This window comes from Gobius niger (assembly GCF_951799975.1).
Source record: "Gobius niger genome assembly, chromosome: 7".
NCBI lineage: Eukaryota > Metazoa > Chordata > Actinopteri > Gobiiformes > Gobiidae > Gobius > Gobius niger.
Window position 1 is genome coordinate 30,599,413 of NC_136858.1, and position 14,843 is coordinate 30,614,255.

Sequence of the window (14,843 nt, forward strand, 5' to 3'; positions counted from 1 at the left end):
GCACTAATGTTGGGTTGCATGTTGTCAGAAATATGATGGAAATTGGATTTTTGCAGAATAACATTAACCTGATAAGATGTGTTTGTTTTTGATTCGCTTTTGGGCTAGTAGTAGGTTAATGGCTAGCTGCTCATATTACTATAATTAACATTTTGGTAACTGCTTTGTTTAGCTTTTCTTTCCCGTTAACAGAATGGAGTTAGCATAGCGTGTTGTGGTAGAATAAGTTTGGTTGTTTTCGTCTTGAGGACTTTTCGCCTCTCACCTTAAGAGGCTTCATCAGCAGCAACTAATGAGATATAGCCGCATGCTTAATACATCCAGATCCTCTTGAGGACATTTTGCCTTCGCTTTTTTTATCAATATTTTCGCGTGTGTGCCATGCATTGCACTGCAGACGTGCTTGTTCGTGTTGCCCCAGCTGTGTGTGAACCCCTTTTTGAAGAGCTTTAAGTCAGGTTGTCTCTGCTGTGTTTGAGGGGGTGTCATTTGTTACCTTCCAGACGGGACTGTACCACGATCAAAGGAACTACACCAGTCTAACGAAGACCAAACCTGCCGGCTCCACCACCTCCTCCTCATATCAGCCGCGGGTCTGTCCTCCTTTACCTGCAAAAGCATTCGTATTGTTATGCGCAGACAAGGGTCATAGGGGTTGTGCCGAGGATAGCATACATTGTTTTTATTGGAAATCTATGTTCAGCCAATTTATTTGCATCAGCCATTGTTTAGATAATGTTGTGTGTCACACGGTCTTCTTAGTTTCAACCAACTGTGAGAATGATCTACTCTGGTTTACACATTTTACTTAAGGCTCCCATTCATTTGGCCTAGTTGTTGTGAATGAGCATTAACCCCTTAACTCCCACCTGAACTGAGCACATTTTCTCCAGTTTGGCTTTACCCCAATCCAAAAGCTTCTGGAAAAAAGGTGAGAAAATAGCGACAGAACTGAGACGAAAACAATGATGAAGATGTGACAAAAAAGTGAGAAAACTTGGACAAAAAAACGGACAAAAAAATTATGAAAAAATGACAAAAATGTGACAAAAAAGTGAGAAAACTTAGACAAAAAACTGACAAAAAAGGACAAAAAAACTGACAAAAAATTGACGAAAAATTATGAAACAATTATGAAAAATGTGACAAAAATGTGACAAAAAATTTACAAAAATTTACAAAAATGTGACAAGTGAGAAACGTAGACAAAAAAACTGACAAAAAATGACCAAAAAATTGACAAAAAAAGACGAATTTTTTTGAAAAAGTGGCAAAATGTGACAAAAAATTGACACAAATTTGTCAACAAAAGGACAAATGTGACAAAAAGTGACAAAAAATGTAGTATTTGACAAACAAGTTACAAAAATGAGTTGAAAACCCCCCAAAAAATGATGGAAAAAAATTCTGATGACGTGAGGAAAAAGATCCATTTAGATGAGTTTTGTAGCTCTTAGCTTTCAAATGAGGCGTTGTACTGGCCTACAGGATTTGGGTAAAGCTGACCTGGAGAAAATGCTCTCGGTTCAGGCGGGAGTTAAGAGGTTAATATCATATGGGCGTTTACAATTTGAATATTTATTTGAATTTGTATATTTATTTGAATAGTATCTATTTAATTTCATTCAACAACTTTCTCCTTGAACAATAGATTGACACATGACCGCAACTTTTCCTTTAGGCCCTAAACGCGCCTCACTCAGCACAATTTGTATGTCCTTTTTTCCCACTCACTTCAGCTGTTTCAGTCACCTCACGTCTTTGTCCTGACTCCCTTCACTTTATACAATGACAATTTCCTGCTACTTCTCTATTCCGACAGGCTGCCACTACTACCACCACCACTTCATCCTCCTCTGCGGCCTCCACTGCCGGCTCGCTGTCCCGTAGCCAAAGCATGGTCAGTCAGTCCGGAGCACCGTGTTCCTTAGTTTACAATTGTACAGTCCGATAAAGAAGACCACTTTGGCCTTCCTTTCCACATTCAGCGGATTGGAAGGCCGAAGTGGTCAGGAGTCACTATATTTAGCCCCAGGACACAGAGGGTGCTTGAGATTCTCTTGGAGTCAGATAAGACTAGACATTGTGTGACGCTACTTTGTGTTCGGATACAGCACAAGTGGCGTTATTAATATTGCATTTTTGTTAACAAATCATAGACATCTTTTAGTATCGAAGACTCCAATCAATGAAAAGTGAGAGTGACAGTGACCTTTAGTCCGATTTGCCCCTTTTTCCCCATTATCTCAGCACTTGCTCAATAGAAACAAGCAACTAGAAATAAGAACGTTATTTAGGGCCCAATTTATCCACTCCATTGACAAGGTTTAGTAGTAGCCGCAAGGGTCAAAACAACCAAAGCAGTTTGTCATTGCGCCGTTGACAAATGGATAAAATCTTGTATGGAACGACTCCCTATAAAACTTGCTTTTTATCAATACAAAAACACTGCATAAAAGAAAACCATGTGGCAAGTTAATGACGTCAGTGGCTTTAGTTTATGATGACTTGCGTACTTCTTACATACAACAACAGCCTCTATGTTATAAAAGGTGTCACTCTTTTGACCCTGCTAGGCTCACTTGTCAATGATTCATGCTTTACACTGTGTTTTGCTGAGTCCCGCTCTGTGCCCCTCAGGCCTCCCTCTATGACGACACTGGTCTGTACGGCTCGGGCTACAGTTCGAGAGCTGTAAGTCACGTTTTAGTAGGAGTAGGACTGCATGAAGAAAAAATTTGGTGTTTTTTACAGATAAATAATCATTTTGAAGTCCAACACAAAGCTAAGTTTGCCCTGGATTAGCAACATCATCTCTTAAACTCTTTTTTTTATTTAGCCACCATTATTTAGCTTCTCTTTAGTTCCACACTCCCTTCCAGTGCATTTTCACCACATGTCCTGACTCCTGTCCCACCGCAGCCCTCTGAATACAGCTGGTACTCCTCCGGGGCCAGCTCCACTCGCAGCAGCCCTGTGGTGAGCCCCGACCCACTGCCCACAACCGCATGACGGCAGCTAACACCTCATACACATCCGCACCGCTAACTCCCGACTCCAGCATGTGGGCTTTCTTACTAACGAGGATAAAAATAGAGGAACGGCTTACATTAGGAAACACAGCTGTGAAATGAAGATTGGTTTTGCAGTGATTTCTGACCGGGATAATGATCATAGCAGAAATGCCTGAAAGGTGCATTCAGGAGTTGAGAGGTTCTTTGTACCATTTTGACAAAGTATCCAATATATCGTAAAGGTATAACTTTTTTTCTCAGCTTACAGTAAAGCTGCAGTAAGTGCAAAAGCATGTGTGCCTGTTCTCCACTTATGACAGACGATGAGTTGTTCTATTGGTTTTGTATAGTCTTAGTGCTTAACATTGGTATTACAAGCATGAAATCAGGGGCTGCTTGAGTAGGGCTGTCACGATAATTACTTTATCGACTTATCGTTCAATAAATAACAGACAAACGATACATTTTTGGGCTCGATATTTATCGTCTGTACATTTATTATGATTTTCCCCCTATTTTTTCTTTGTTTCTGAAGCAAATAGTTAGATGATATTTCATATTAATTGCAGCTTGTGTGGTATTTTAGGATATGATGATGCACTTTTAGAATAAAGGTTTATGTTTTAGAGTTGACAGTATCGTTAGAGTCAATAATATTGTTTAGCGCGATACTTCCTGCCTCAATATATCGAACTTCAGATTTGTTATCGTGACAGGCCTATGCGTGACTTTCAAGATAAGTGCGAGCGCAAATTTACAGTATCGGTCGAAGCTTTGGAAACTAATGTATTGCTTTTTCTTCTATTTCAAGACTATTTACATCGTTTCCTACATAGTTCCATTGTTTAACGCCTTCAGTGAGAATCAAAGAATGTAAATAGTGTTGAAAAAGCTTATACAGAGAAAGTGTTTCCAAACTTTTGACTGAGAACTGTAGATTTTGCTTTTAATTAACTGTTGACATACTGTCTACGTGAAAACATACTTTGCTGTGCTCTCAAATTCTGTTTTCCTCCTTACACAGCTCTGTTTATTAGGTTAACATGCGCTTGCACCCAGAGGAAGAACATAAATTGACCTTATATTATAGTAGGACGCCTGAGAGATTGAAATAAAATGCAATGTAGCATGACTCTAAAGACTTGGGTGCATTCATTGTTAAGTAAGTACTTTACTTCCACTCACTAAGTAGGCTTATGAATGACATCGCTTTCAAGGCTGTAATAAGAGGACAATGACAGCACTTGAAGCTTCAGTTTATGTTAAGTCTATCTGCCCCGAGTTGGACAAAGAACTAATTTACAGGAATTGCACGTGTTGTCATTTGATACAAGTGCTTTGTGAATGGGCTGTTTGAGACCGAGCCTTACGGGCGGTTATTCAGACTCAGGGCGTGTGTGTGTGTGAGCAGCAGTGGCATGCGGTCATCCCACATAACTGTCATTCTCATCTGCCGCGTGTGTTTGGTGTTTTCTGTGCCGTTTCCTCAGTCCTCCGACGACGACACGGTGAGCAGCGCGTCCCCGGAGCGCTGCAGCCGCGGACGCAGGGACAGTGTGGTGAGACCGTGTGTGGGGAGGGGGAGATTTATGACTGTTCATTCACGGGATTCAGTGTATTAAAGGCTCAGTCATACCCTTCTGGTAGTTAGAAGTCGGCCGAGGATAATATCACAATTTGACAGACAATTAATTGCAACAAAGCAAAGCACTTGGCATAGATTTACATTTACAGTCTAGATTCATGATGCTTTTGGGGACAAAACCTTATTTCATCCTTGCATCCCTATCATTTCAAATCCTGTATATACTAAAAATGGTTTTGTTTTGTAATAATTCACCTAATAATGTGTTGTTTTTAACCTTAAAATTAATAAAATGACTGTATATTTAGCAATCCTTTCATAGTAGAGGTTTTTCTCATTCTTGTAGTTCAGGTTTTTCTAATTTGTCAACTGGATTGGGTTGTTTAAGTTGTTGTCAAAGAACCTTCAATGTTGTCAAATGAACTCGACTTAAACAACCCAGTCCAGATGACTGTTCCGAAAACATACAATGTAAGTTTCCTGGACAACTCAGAGCTTGCACGAACAAATCAGTCCTTTCTCAATCTAAACCCATCTAATCACATTTATTGTAGGTTTTCACACCACGTCATGACCTCTATTGGTATCGGGTTATTCAGCCTGATACTATTACCTCATTAAAATGCCATTCGAATCACGTCACTTTCTTAGTTTGCATAGAACTTAAGACTAAATCACCAATTGCACTTCACTATAACATGAATGGCACCCTTTTTACTCAGACCCAGACTCAGCCGAACTGATTTATCTTTTGTTATGCTTAAAATGTATGTCACCAGCAGCCAAACTACAAGTTTTGAACTAGTTCCCACCAGTGATGCAGCAGTGACTGGCTCTCGCCGTGGAAAATGTTAAGTAATTCCTGTAAAGTGGAGTGAAGCAAGTTCAAAACCCCTCAGAGCATTCCCTGAGTATATATATATATTTTTTAAAGCATTCTTGTGACATTTAATCAGAAGATGCTTGCAAAAGTACCAAAGCTTTTGCATGACCCTGTACCTTGATTTTAATGCAATAAACAAACTACTTGATTTATCTCCATTATGATCCTATTAAAGGGATATTTCAGGATTTTTGACATTTGGCCTCATTTCCTAGTTATCCGGAGTTTTGTTGATTTCTCTCTTTTTTTTTTGGTAAGTCATGCAGTCCCTATATTTGAAGAGTCTAGCCTGCATTACAAACAGTCTGACCCGCTCCAAAGTGCACCTGAGGCAAATGATTTATAACGCCAGACTAACCATATAAATGTCTGTCGATGGAATAATTTGTACCATTTTGCATTTGCAAAGAACTTATATTTGAGCAACATCGGCTTCGTGGTTGTAAGCGGGTGCATACCTATGTTCCCCGGGTCCTATGTTCCCCCTCGTAGTTGAGTTGGTACATCAGCCGATCACAAGTCATGAATAAAACGTCATAAATATATCAACCAGCTTAACCCTGACCCTGCCATAGCCACTAACCTTAAGGATAGTGGGCTGGTGCCTAATCTTAATCAATAGTAGTGGGGGAACATAGGTACCGGGGAACATAGGGCTGACCCCGTTGTAAGCTACGGAGCGGCGTTGTGATCTGCTAGAAAGTAGTCCCTCAAAATGCGATCATTAATGTGATGCAAGGTCAGTTATATTCCAAAGATTATTCTATCGACAGACATTTATATTGTTAGTCTGGTGTTATAAGTGATTTGCCTCAGGTGCTCTGTGGAGCGGGTCAGACTGTTTTTAATGCAGGCTAGCTGTTGCCGTAGAAATGCACTAGCCTAGCGCCGCTAAACTCTTCAAATATAAGAACTGCATGATTGAATGACAAAAAAAATATCTCCAGAAATCAACAACACTCTGGATAACTAGGAAATGAGGCCCTATGTCAAAAATCCTGAAATATCCCTTTAATGCTCTGTATGTAATAATAAAAAGTGGAGTCCTAGCACGGTTGATGGTCGCCAAATGAATAGTTTTAATTTGAACACAGAAAAAGCTACTCCTAATGTGTTGTCTGAGGAAAAGCCCAGTCCTACACTAGCACCGTACTTGTGTGAAACGCGGGGTGTGACTTAGCCTCTCTCTACACTTCACTCTTTTGTGAGTTTATGGGCTAAACCTATTGTTCTCTGACAGGCCTTAGCGATATCTCAAGTGCCAATTCAAAAACACACAATATGGCCCTTCTTTCGCTCTCCCTCTGACACTCCTCTTTCTGCATCTCTGTCTCCTATAAATGTTCGTTTGTGCGCCGTTCCCAGTCGTCTGATTTCTCGGACATTAGCGAGTCTGCTGCGGACTATTTCAGCCGCTCCAACCGCAGGGGCAGCATTGTGTCCGATGTCGACGATTTGGCCGATTTGGATACTGTAAGTGAAGTCGGCGGTGAAGCTCCAAAGGGAATGGCGTTGAAAATTAATCAAGTTGAGCAAGAGTGTTTTGTGTTGTAATTTATGGGACGCATGAATAAAATAACTATTGGTCTTTTTCCACTGTGTGTTTGCAATAATAGGTTTTTTTTTAGCCAAGATTTGTTGCAGTCGAGCAGCATGGTCATAAAAGTGGCACGTCTAATTAAATTTATTGGTATAACTAACTGGAAAGCGTGCTGTTGTTGCTCTGTGATCTGTGAACATGCAGTACTTTTCCGCATCTCGTAAGATTATTTGACTAATGTGTTTAACCTTTTTCACAGAATTGGAAACGAGCATGTCCGTGTCTTGCGCATGTTGATGAAAAGGCTAATGCTAATTTATTGTTTTGTTTTTGCAGCTGGATGAGAAATGTGACAAGCAGTATTCAGACTTCAGCCGGGTAAGTTGAAATAGGACAATTGTCTGCGTAGTTTCGCTGTGCGTGTTCATGGTGGCGAAAGGAAGTTACATTCATTTGGCCCGTCTTCTGGTATGGCAGAAACAAAAGCTGACAAGCTATATTACTCACAGTCTATCGCATATCTTAAGCCAGGTGTACAGTAAGAGGCACTTGAGCATATATCCTCTGGCCCCCAATGTGATTATGAGAAAATTGTTACACAGACCCTCCTTTTAGGTCTAAATAATGGATGCTACTATTCGTATTAGTGGAAGCAGAACTTCAATTCAGGCCAGGTTCGGCCCTCCAGTGTATTTAATACCATCCTTATACTGAAAGGGTAGCTTTGGAATTGCCATAAGCCTCAAGGTAAAATCTAGAAAAATAGTCTTACTTGGTTTCAAGATATATAACACGCCATCTTATATTTAGTTGAGAATGACATTGATTCCAGTGTATTTATTTTAAAGAGGGGGTATTATGCTTTTTTCAATCACATAGCTCCAGTCTATATCACGCTACAATGATGACGAAACCTTCTGTTGGTCTGTAAATGCAGTAAATTAGAATAACTGCCTTGTATAAAATTGCTCTCTCAAAATGGCTGTAGCGAATGTCTTGAAATAGGCCTCTGTCTCTTTAAGAACCTCTGACCCTTTCTGACCCGTCCCCTCCACACTCTGTCTGTGGCATCAGTGGGGAGGGGGTTCTGCTGGGGAGCAGTGGTTGGTTACTCGGCTGGTGACGAAAGCTCGGAGGCGTCTCCAGGAGGTGGGGGCGTTCTTAGGAGGACTAAGGCAAACCTATCCCTAAAATGGCTGCCATCAGAGTTTTGACAAATTACTCAAAAATACGTGAATGTGCCAAGGCAACACTTCAGGCATGTTTTTAATGAGGGAATGACATAATAACATGATGTAAAGCTTGAAAAAGTCGATTTTGCATAATACTCCCCCTTTAATACCATCCTTATTAACCTTGTTCTGGAAGTTCCCCCGGGCGCCGCCATGAATTGTGCCTGCCCCTTTTCTCCTATCTGTTAACATGGGACTGGAGAAGTCAAGATAAAATCAGTCACTACACGAAAACAAAGCTGTTTTCAGGCCACGCAGAGAAACGTTGCAGTGTTGACTTGTTGGTGCAAATGAACATTGGACATTTCCCTCAAGTCAGTCGACTAAACATCAAATTTTAGCAGCAACATTTTCCCTCGTTCTCCAGTTAAATGAACGGGAAGACCGGAAGTGTCAATTCAACGGAAGTGCCGAGACGAGGCAAAAAGAGACAAAAGTCCGCCCACTTTTGCCCACAGTATTTAATAAGGTGAATACTGAAAAGGTACTGTAGCTGTGGATCTACCAATAAGCCTCAAGGTAAAATCGAGAAAAATAGTCTTACTTGGTTTAAAGATGTGACACGCCATTTTATATTTATGTTGAGAATGAGATTGGTTCAATATTATTTAGCAACAGTGGCTTAGTGGTCAAAAAGCATTCTTTCACCAATCTTAAAGGAATAGGCCACCGTTTTTACATACTAAGATACGCTCTTACCTCACTTTAGACGTGTTAATATATCCCCGTCTGGTCTTTGTCCGTGCGCTCTGTCACGCAAACGGAGCACATACGCAGCCTCTCCCACATGTCACATAGCTCCGAAAAAGCTCACGATAGAATCTACCAAGCTCTTCCACGAGTTCCCTATTTAAATAAAGTTACGTGAAGTGTTTTCATGCGAAGTATATTTACACAGAAATGTAACATGTCGATTTTATAAGCAAATAAAAAGGGGTACTATATTGTGAGGCGTAATGATACGAGGAGCACAGCGTCCGCGTAGTAACTCCTAAAGACTTCCCCCGCTCACTTCCGTCAATAACCTTTAGGAGTTACTGCGCAGACGTTTTACTCCTCGTATCATTACGCCTCACAATATAGTCCCCCTTTTTATGTGCTTATAAAATCGACATGTTACATTTCTGTGTAAATATACTTCGCATGAAAACACTTCACGTAACTTTATTTAAATAGGGAACACGTGGAAGAGCTTGGTAGCTTCTATTGTGAGCTTTTTCGGAGCTATGTGACATGTGGGAGAGGCTGCGTATGTGCTCCGTTTGCCTGGCAGAGCGCACGGACAAAGACCAGACGGGGATATATTAACACGTCTAAAGTGAGGTAAGAACATATTTTAGTATGTAAAAACGGTGGCCTATTCCTTTAAAGTTTGTGCATACTTTACTTTTGTGTTCTTGTAGGTCTTTTCACCCACCTCACCTTTACAGGTAAAACTGGGAAAATTAGAATATCGTTAAGTGCTTTCATTTTTGTTATTCAACTTAAACTGTGAAATTAATTATGATAGACTCATTACATGCAAAGTGAGATATGTATAGCCTTCATTATAATTTCGATTATTATGGCTCAGCTTGTAAAAAATCTCATAAAATTAGAATATTTTGAAAATGGCCATAATCATCAAAATGTAATGTTTGTATCATATATTAGTTTCACATTTTAAGTTGAATCACAGAAATACATTTTTGAACGATATTCTAATTCACCTATGTATGATCAAATGTGTGCGTGGTGGTGGTCAAATGGTCTTGGGGCATAGATTGGCAGTCTTGCTTCCATTACTCTACCCCAGTGCAGCTGTGACTTCATAAGTTGCTTGTCAGGAGGACCCTTATGCTTTGAAACAATATAGGATTTAGTTATTTTGATAAAGCACTACACAAATAAAAATTATCTTTGTTTTTTACAAATCTGGCATGGGAATTGAGTTAGTGGTTGATAAGGTTTTTAGATTAGGAATTTGGGCGGGCTACAGTGCATCTTTACAATACTTAATTTCCCTGCCCCGATCTGAAAGTATAATACTCTGAATACTCTGAAATACCCAAGAACTTTCTTCCAACTTTCTCCCCTTTGCTGTGGTGAAACAACATGACCCGTTAGCGCTGTGGTCACGTGACGGATTCAAGTTACCCCTCGGCGTTGGGTTGCCGTTTGCTATTGATGCTTTTGTATTGTTTTATTTACCTCCTCTCCCTCTCTCCAGCCGTCCAGCCGCTGTGCCACCCCAGGGCTGTCCGCTGCCACCCTTGCCTCTTTGGGGGGCTCTTCCTCCAGACGGGGCAGCACAGACACGGGGAGCATCTATGAGCCAGACACGAATCTGACTGAACTGAGGGTGAGTGAGAGCGCTCAATGTTGGCATCTTTTATTTATCATTTCTCGGCTCAACAACAGACATTTTTACCCAATCGCCTGCTTGTTGCTTGTGTAAATTATCTTTTGTCATAATCTGTGCAAGCAATCTCAATTTGACATGAAATTAAATCGAGGCTGATCCTTATTTTCATGACTTCTATCAATTTTCTTTTCTTTGATTTTGTTGTGAGTATAATAAGCAGAAATAGAAGTTCTTGTTGCACATTAATAACTTCTGATTGCATTTTGATATCGAAGAAACTGTTATTAAAGCCACGCTGTGTAGAATTTTACCCAATAAACACCATAGAAATGACAAATATTTTGATAATTGAAAAGTACCTCCTGGATGTACAAACAAACATGTGTCTTCTTTGCTGTGAGCGGCTCAGCTCTCCTAAGACATGACTGTAACTTTACCGGTAGTGGGCACTTCTCCAGCTCGTCTCCATGGAGATGTTGACTTGAAGGGACTATACGGAGTTTAAAAATGTTAAAATTATGTATTTTCCTCCCCAAACATGTTCCAGTAATGTCCTAATGTGTAAAAGCCCAGACCTATTCACCACAACTGCCTCTAAAATCCTGCACTGTCACTCAAAAAGTTGCCGTCATGCACAAGCTTAATATAGAAGCTGCAGTTACGCGTAAGACCTGAGGTGGCAGTAGTGAGTATAAAATGGCTAACTTGCATCTAGTCTCTTAAAGTCAGCAGAATTTGAATTTAAAGGTTAGATTAGGTTAGGTCCTCATCCAAATCCTTTCTTTGATTGCAGTAATAGCATTTTCTTTGTCAGGCTTGTCATTAGAAGCGTGTTTTGTATTGAGGGCAACAGTATAGTCAAAATGTTACACAGTGTACCTTTTAAGACATAAATTTGAGCTGTCAAGTTGGCAAATTAAACATTTTAACAGAAAATTCAAAATCTGCCCATTGTTTTCCCATTTTCAAACCGAAACATGTGATAAAGTTTTCCTTGTGAGCTATGGTCCACTGTAATCTTTACCATTACTAGCCTGTACTAGACGGTTTATTTATAGCATCAATAAGGCACACACTGCATAATCAGTCATTCCCTTTTATTGAACGTTTCCCGACACCATACAGCACAAGGAGGCAAAATAAAAATCGGTTTGAAAACAGGAAGGAATTGGGCACGGGGCCTTTGAAATGATTATGTTAAGTTGATTACACCAGATTTATAAAACTGAACTGTCCAGCCTACAGTGGACACACATTGCCAAATCCATTAAGTTTATTTTGGACATGAATTTGACTGGGCGCTCCCTCTGATACCGTATCTCATTTTCAGACGTGAGTGAAAAGCTATTTTAGGCTTCAGCTTCAGGCCAATTCAACTTTTTTTTTCCAACAACTCTTAAGATAATGAAAGAACCTTGCTCGACAATTGGGGTTATATTGTTTAATAAAGCTATAATATTGTGCTGCGTTTTTTTAGCATTAGCCGTACACTTTCTCATTCCCGTAGCTCTAAACGCTAATCCAGATGTTCTGCGTCTAGTCCGTTGATGTAAACTTCCTGCTTACGAAGCCCACATTCCCCTTCCCTGCTTCTCTAAGTGTCTGCCCATGTTTTTTCTTTATGCACGAGGAGGATTGGATGAATGTTGACTATATGCTGTATGTCTATGGACTCTCTATGCTGGTCATGTGCCTGCCAGCTGGACCCTCTCAATGTTTGGGACTCTGGGGGGGGTGGGGGCTTTGGCTTTGTTTTATCTGTTTCTTCCTTGATGATTTCCTTGACTCCCTCCTGCTAGGCCTGTCACGATAATTACTTCTCGAGTCACTGCAATACTACAGAAAAACATGTGAAATATCTATGACTCATTTTTATGCCCCAGCATGTTATTTTACTGAAGAAATATATGTGTTAAGTACATTTTAGAAAGCACACACAGGGTTAGGATTCGTAGTGACTATAGTGACAGACATATCTTTGATATTCTTGATACAGCAGGTTTAGGAAGTATTCGTACCTCTCTCTACACCGGAGCTTAACAAGTTTGTAGTAAATTTAGAAATAAGTGATTGAGTGCAATGAAATGTGTCTTTGTTTTTTAGGGTCTGAACCTTTAGTTTTTGTCTTGTTGAGGCAGCTGCTTTAGAGACTAGGAAGAGAAGTAGAATCAAATAGAAGAGATTCTTGCACACTGTCAATATCGTGTTGTTTAGTAACTTTTATTAACCTCGTCTTAACAGAGTCCCTTTTCTCCAGGTTTTACCCAAATCTAAAAGCTCCTCAACTGGAGTTCAACACTGTAACGCCTCATTTTTTTTCCGTTTTTTCGTTTTCATCTTTTTTTGTCACGTTTTTGTTGCTTTTTTTCGTTGCTTTTGTGTCGAGTTTTCACCACGTTTTTTGTCACTTTTTCATGACTTTTTTCAAGAAGCTTTTAGATTTGGTTTGGAGTTAAGAAGTTAAAGCATTCTCCTGTTGAAAGCTTATCATTTTGTCCTGATGTAGTAGCGTATTGCAAGTTTGGCAGTGTGTGGGAATATCTTCTTTTTGATCCAAAGTCTTAGATAGATATAGATTAGATTAAAATTTGAAAGTTTATATGTTAGGGTAATCTAATCTCGCATCGTAGACATTTTACTAATAGAAAATAAATGTTCCAGCTGACCCGCCTTTTTACCGCATCACACTTCGGAATATGTTTTCGTTATCGTGACAGGCCTTGCCAATGATTCCCTCCCGTCTTCCCATCTGCTCTACAGGATATCTATGAACTAAAGGACCAGATTCAGGATGTAGAAGGGCGGTACATGCAGGGGCTTAAAGAGCTGAAGGTAGTGGGGCTTGAGCTCGAAAGCATGCCTCCTATATCTCCTACCTCCCCTCACTCTCACTACGTCGTCCCGGGATCCGTGTGGCGTCACTAACCCACTTCCTGCACCCCCTCATAGTCCGTTCTGTTCGCCCCCCTAACCCCTCACACACACTTTGTCTTTGGTCGCTCCCAGTTGGAAATGCTACAGAGCCTGTTCCTTTGCATGATTCTATCTTCACTTGTTCGATGAAGCGCTCTGGTTGTGGCCTTTTGTGTTATGGGTTTCAAAGTTACCTGTTTTTCTTGACTAGACTAGACGTTCATAATCTTATCAATCACTCTGTGGAGAATGTGACTAACGTTTTGATGGAAATGGTGCTGGATTGAACACACTAAACCTCAAAATGGTTTACAGATTGACCAGATTTCTCATACAGTTCTGACACTTTGAAAACAGTTCACCAATAGAGTTTTCATGTGGCATCAATAGTTAGCTTTTTTTTATCAAATTTGTTCATTTTACTACTATGGTCAGATGTAGATAATAATGTGTTAAAGTCTTAACACTTAACAACAGTCTTAGTGCATGTTTTATTTGTGTTTTGTGGACATCTCCTTAGGTTTTTCTTTCTCCTTCTCACAATCATTGCTTAACAAAAGCACAATTTATAGATTATTCTCACCTCGAAATTGTTAAAGGAATAGGCCACCATTTTTACATACTGAGATATGTTCTAACCTCAGCTTAGATGAGTTCATTTGTACCTGTCTGGACTTCACGTGTGCGCTCAGTCACGTAAACACAGCACAGACGGCTTTAGCATTGAGCCTCTCCTCCTCTCCTCTATAGCTCCAAACGAGGTGAAGTTTGAAGCTACCAAGCTCTTCCATGTTTTCCCTATTTAAATACGTTTACATGAAGTGTTACCCGATCCAAGTATAGTTACACAAAATTAAACAATGTGGATTTTCTAAGCGGATAAAAAGGGGAACTATATTATTACTACTGTGCTGTGTTTACTTGACTGAGGGCACGCGTGAAGACCAGACGGGTACAAGTGAACTCGTCTAAGCTAAGGTAAGAACACGGTGGCCTATTCCTTTAAATACTAAAACCTAAGGCTGGACGATATAGCAGAAACATTCATTCATTTTTTTGTTCCCTCCTATTGATCAATCTCTGTTTTTGATTCTATTTTATTAATCGTGAAACTGTAGCTTATTCATGAATTAGACAAACAAAACAGTATCATTAAAAACACAAAAATGTTCCATCGTCCCATCCAAACTCCAGAACTAGGTGCCGTTTCTGCCAAAGAAATGGCTGTAAACCTGCCTTATAAAGTCCCATGACAATTATTGAGAAGAAATAGTTGTGATTTATTTGCCCAGCCCTACCAAAACCTTTACCTTTTTATGGGATCTGAAGTAA

At 40.0% G+C, this 14,843-nt stretch overlaps 1 protein-coding gene across 5 annotated transcripts in view; it reads left to right on the forward strand.

The window, feature by feature from the left end:
• Nucleotides 1-14,843, forward strand: part of lrrfip2 (leucine rich repeat (in FLII) interacting protein 2) — a 39,004-nt gene that overhangs the window by 13,345 nt on the left and 10,816 nt on the right. For 3 of the 5 annotated variants that reach the window (XM_079560205.1, XM_079560208.1, XM_079560206.1), the window contains exons 4-6: nucleotides 7,359-7,400; nucleotides 10,464-10,595; nucleotides 13,359-13,430. In XM_079560205.1, coding sequence (XP_079416331.1) covers nucleotides 7,359-7,400; nucleotides 10,464-10,595; nucleotides 13,359-13,430 — 246 coding nt within the window. Of the gene's footprint in view, nucleotides 1-503; nucleotides 594-1,822; nucleotides 1,901-2,640; nucleotides 2,695-2,922; nucleotides 2,980-4,504; nucleotides 4,574-6,847; nucleotides 6,956-7,358; nucleotides 7,401-10,463; nucleotides 10,596-13,358; nucleotides 13,431-14,843 lie in introns of all 5 variants that reach the window. The other 2 variants (XM_079560204.1, XM_079560207.1) reach the window with 2 other exon arrangements.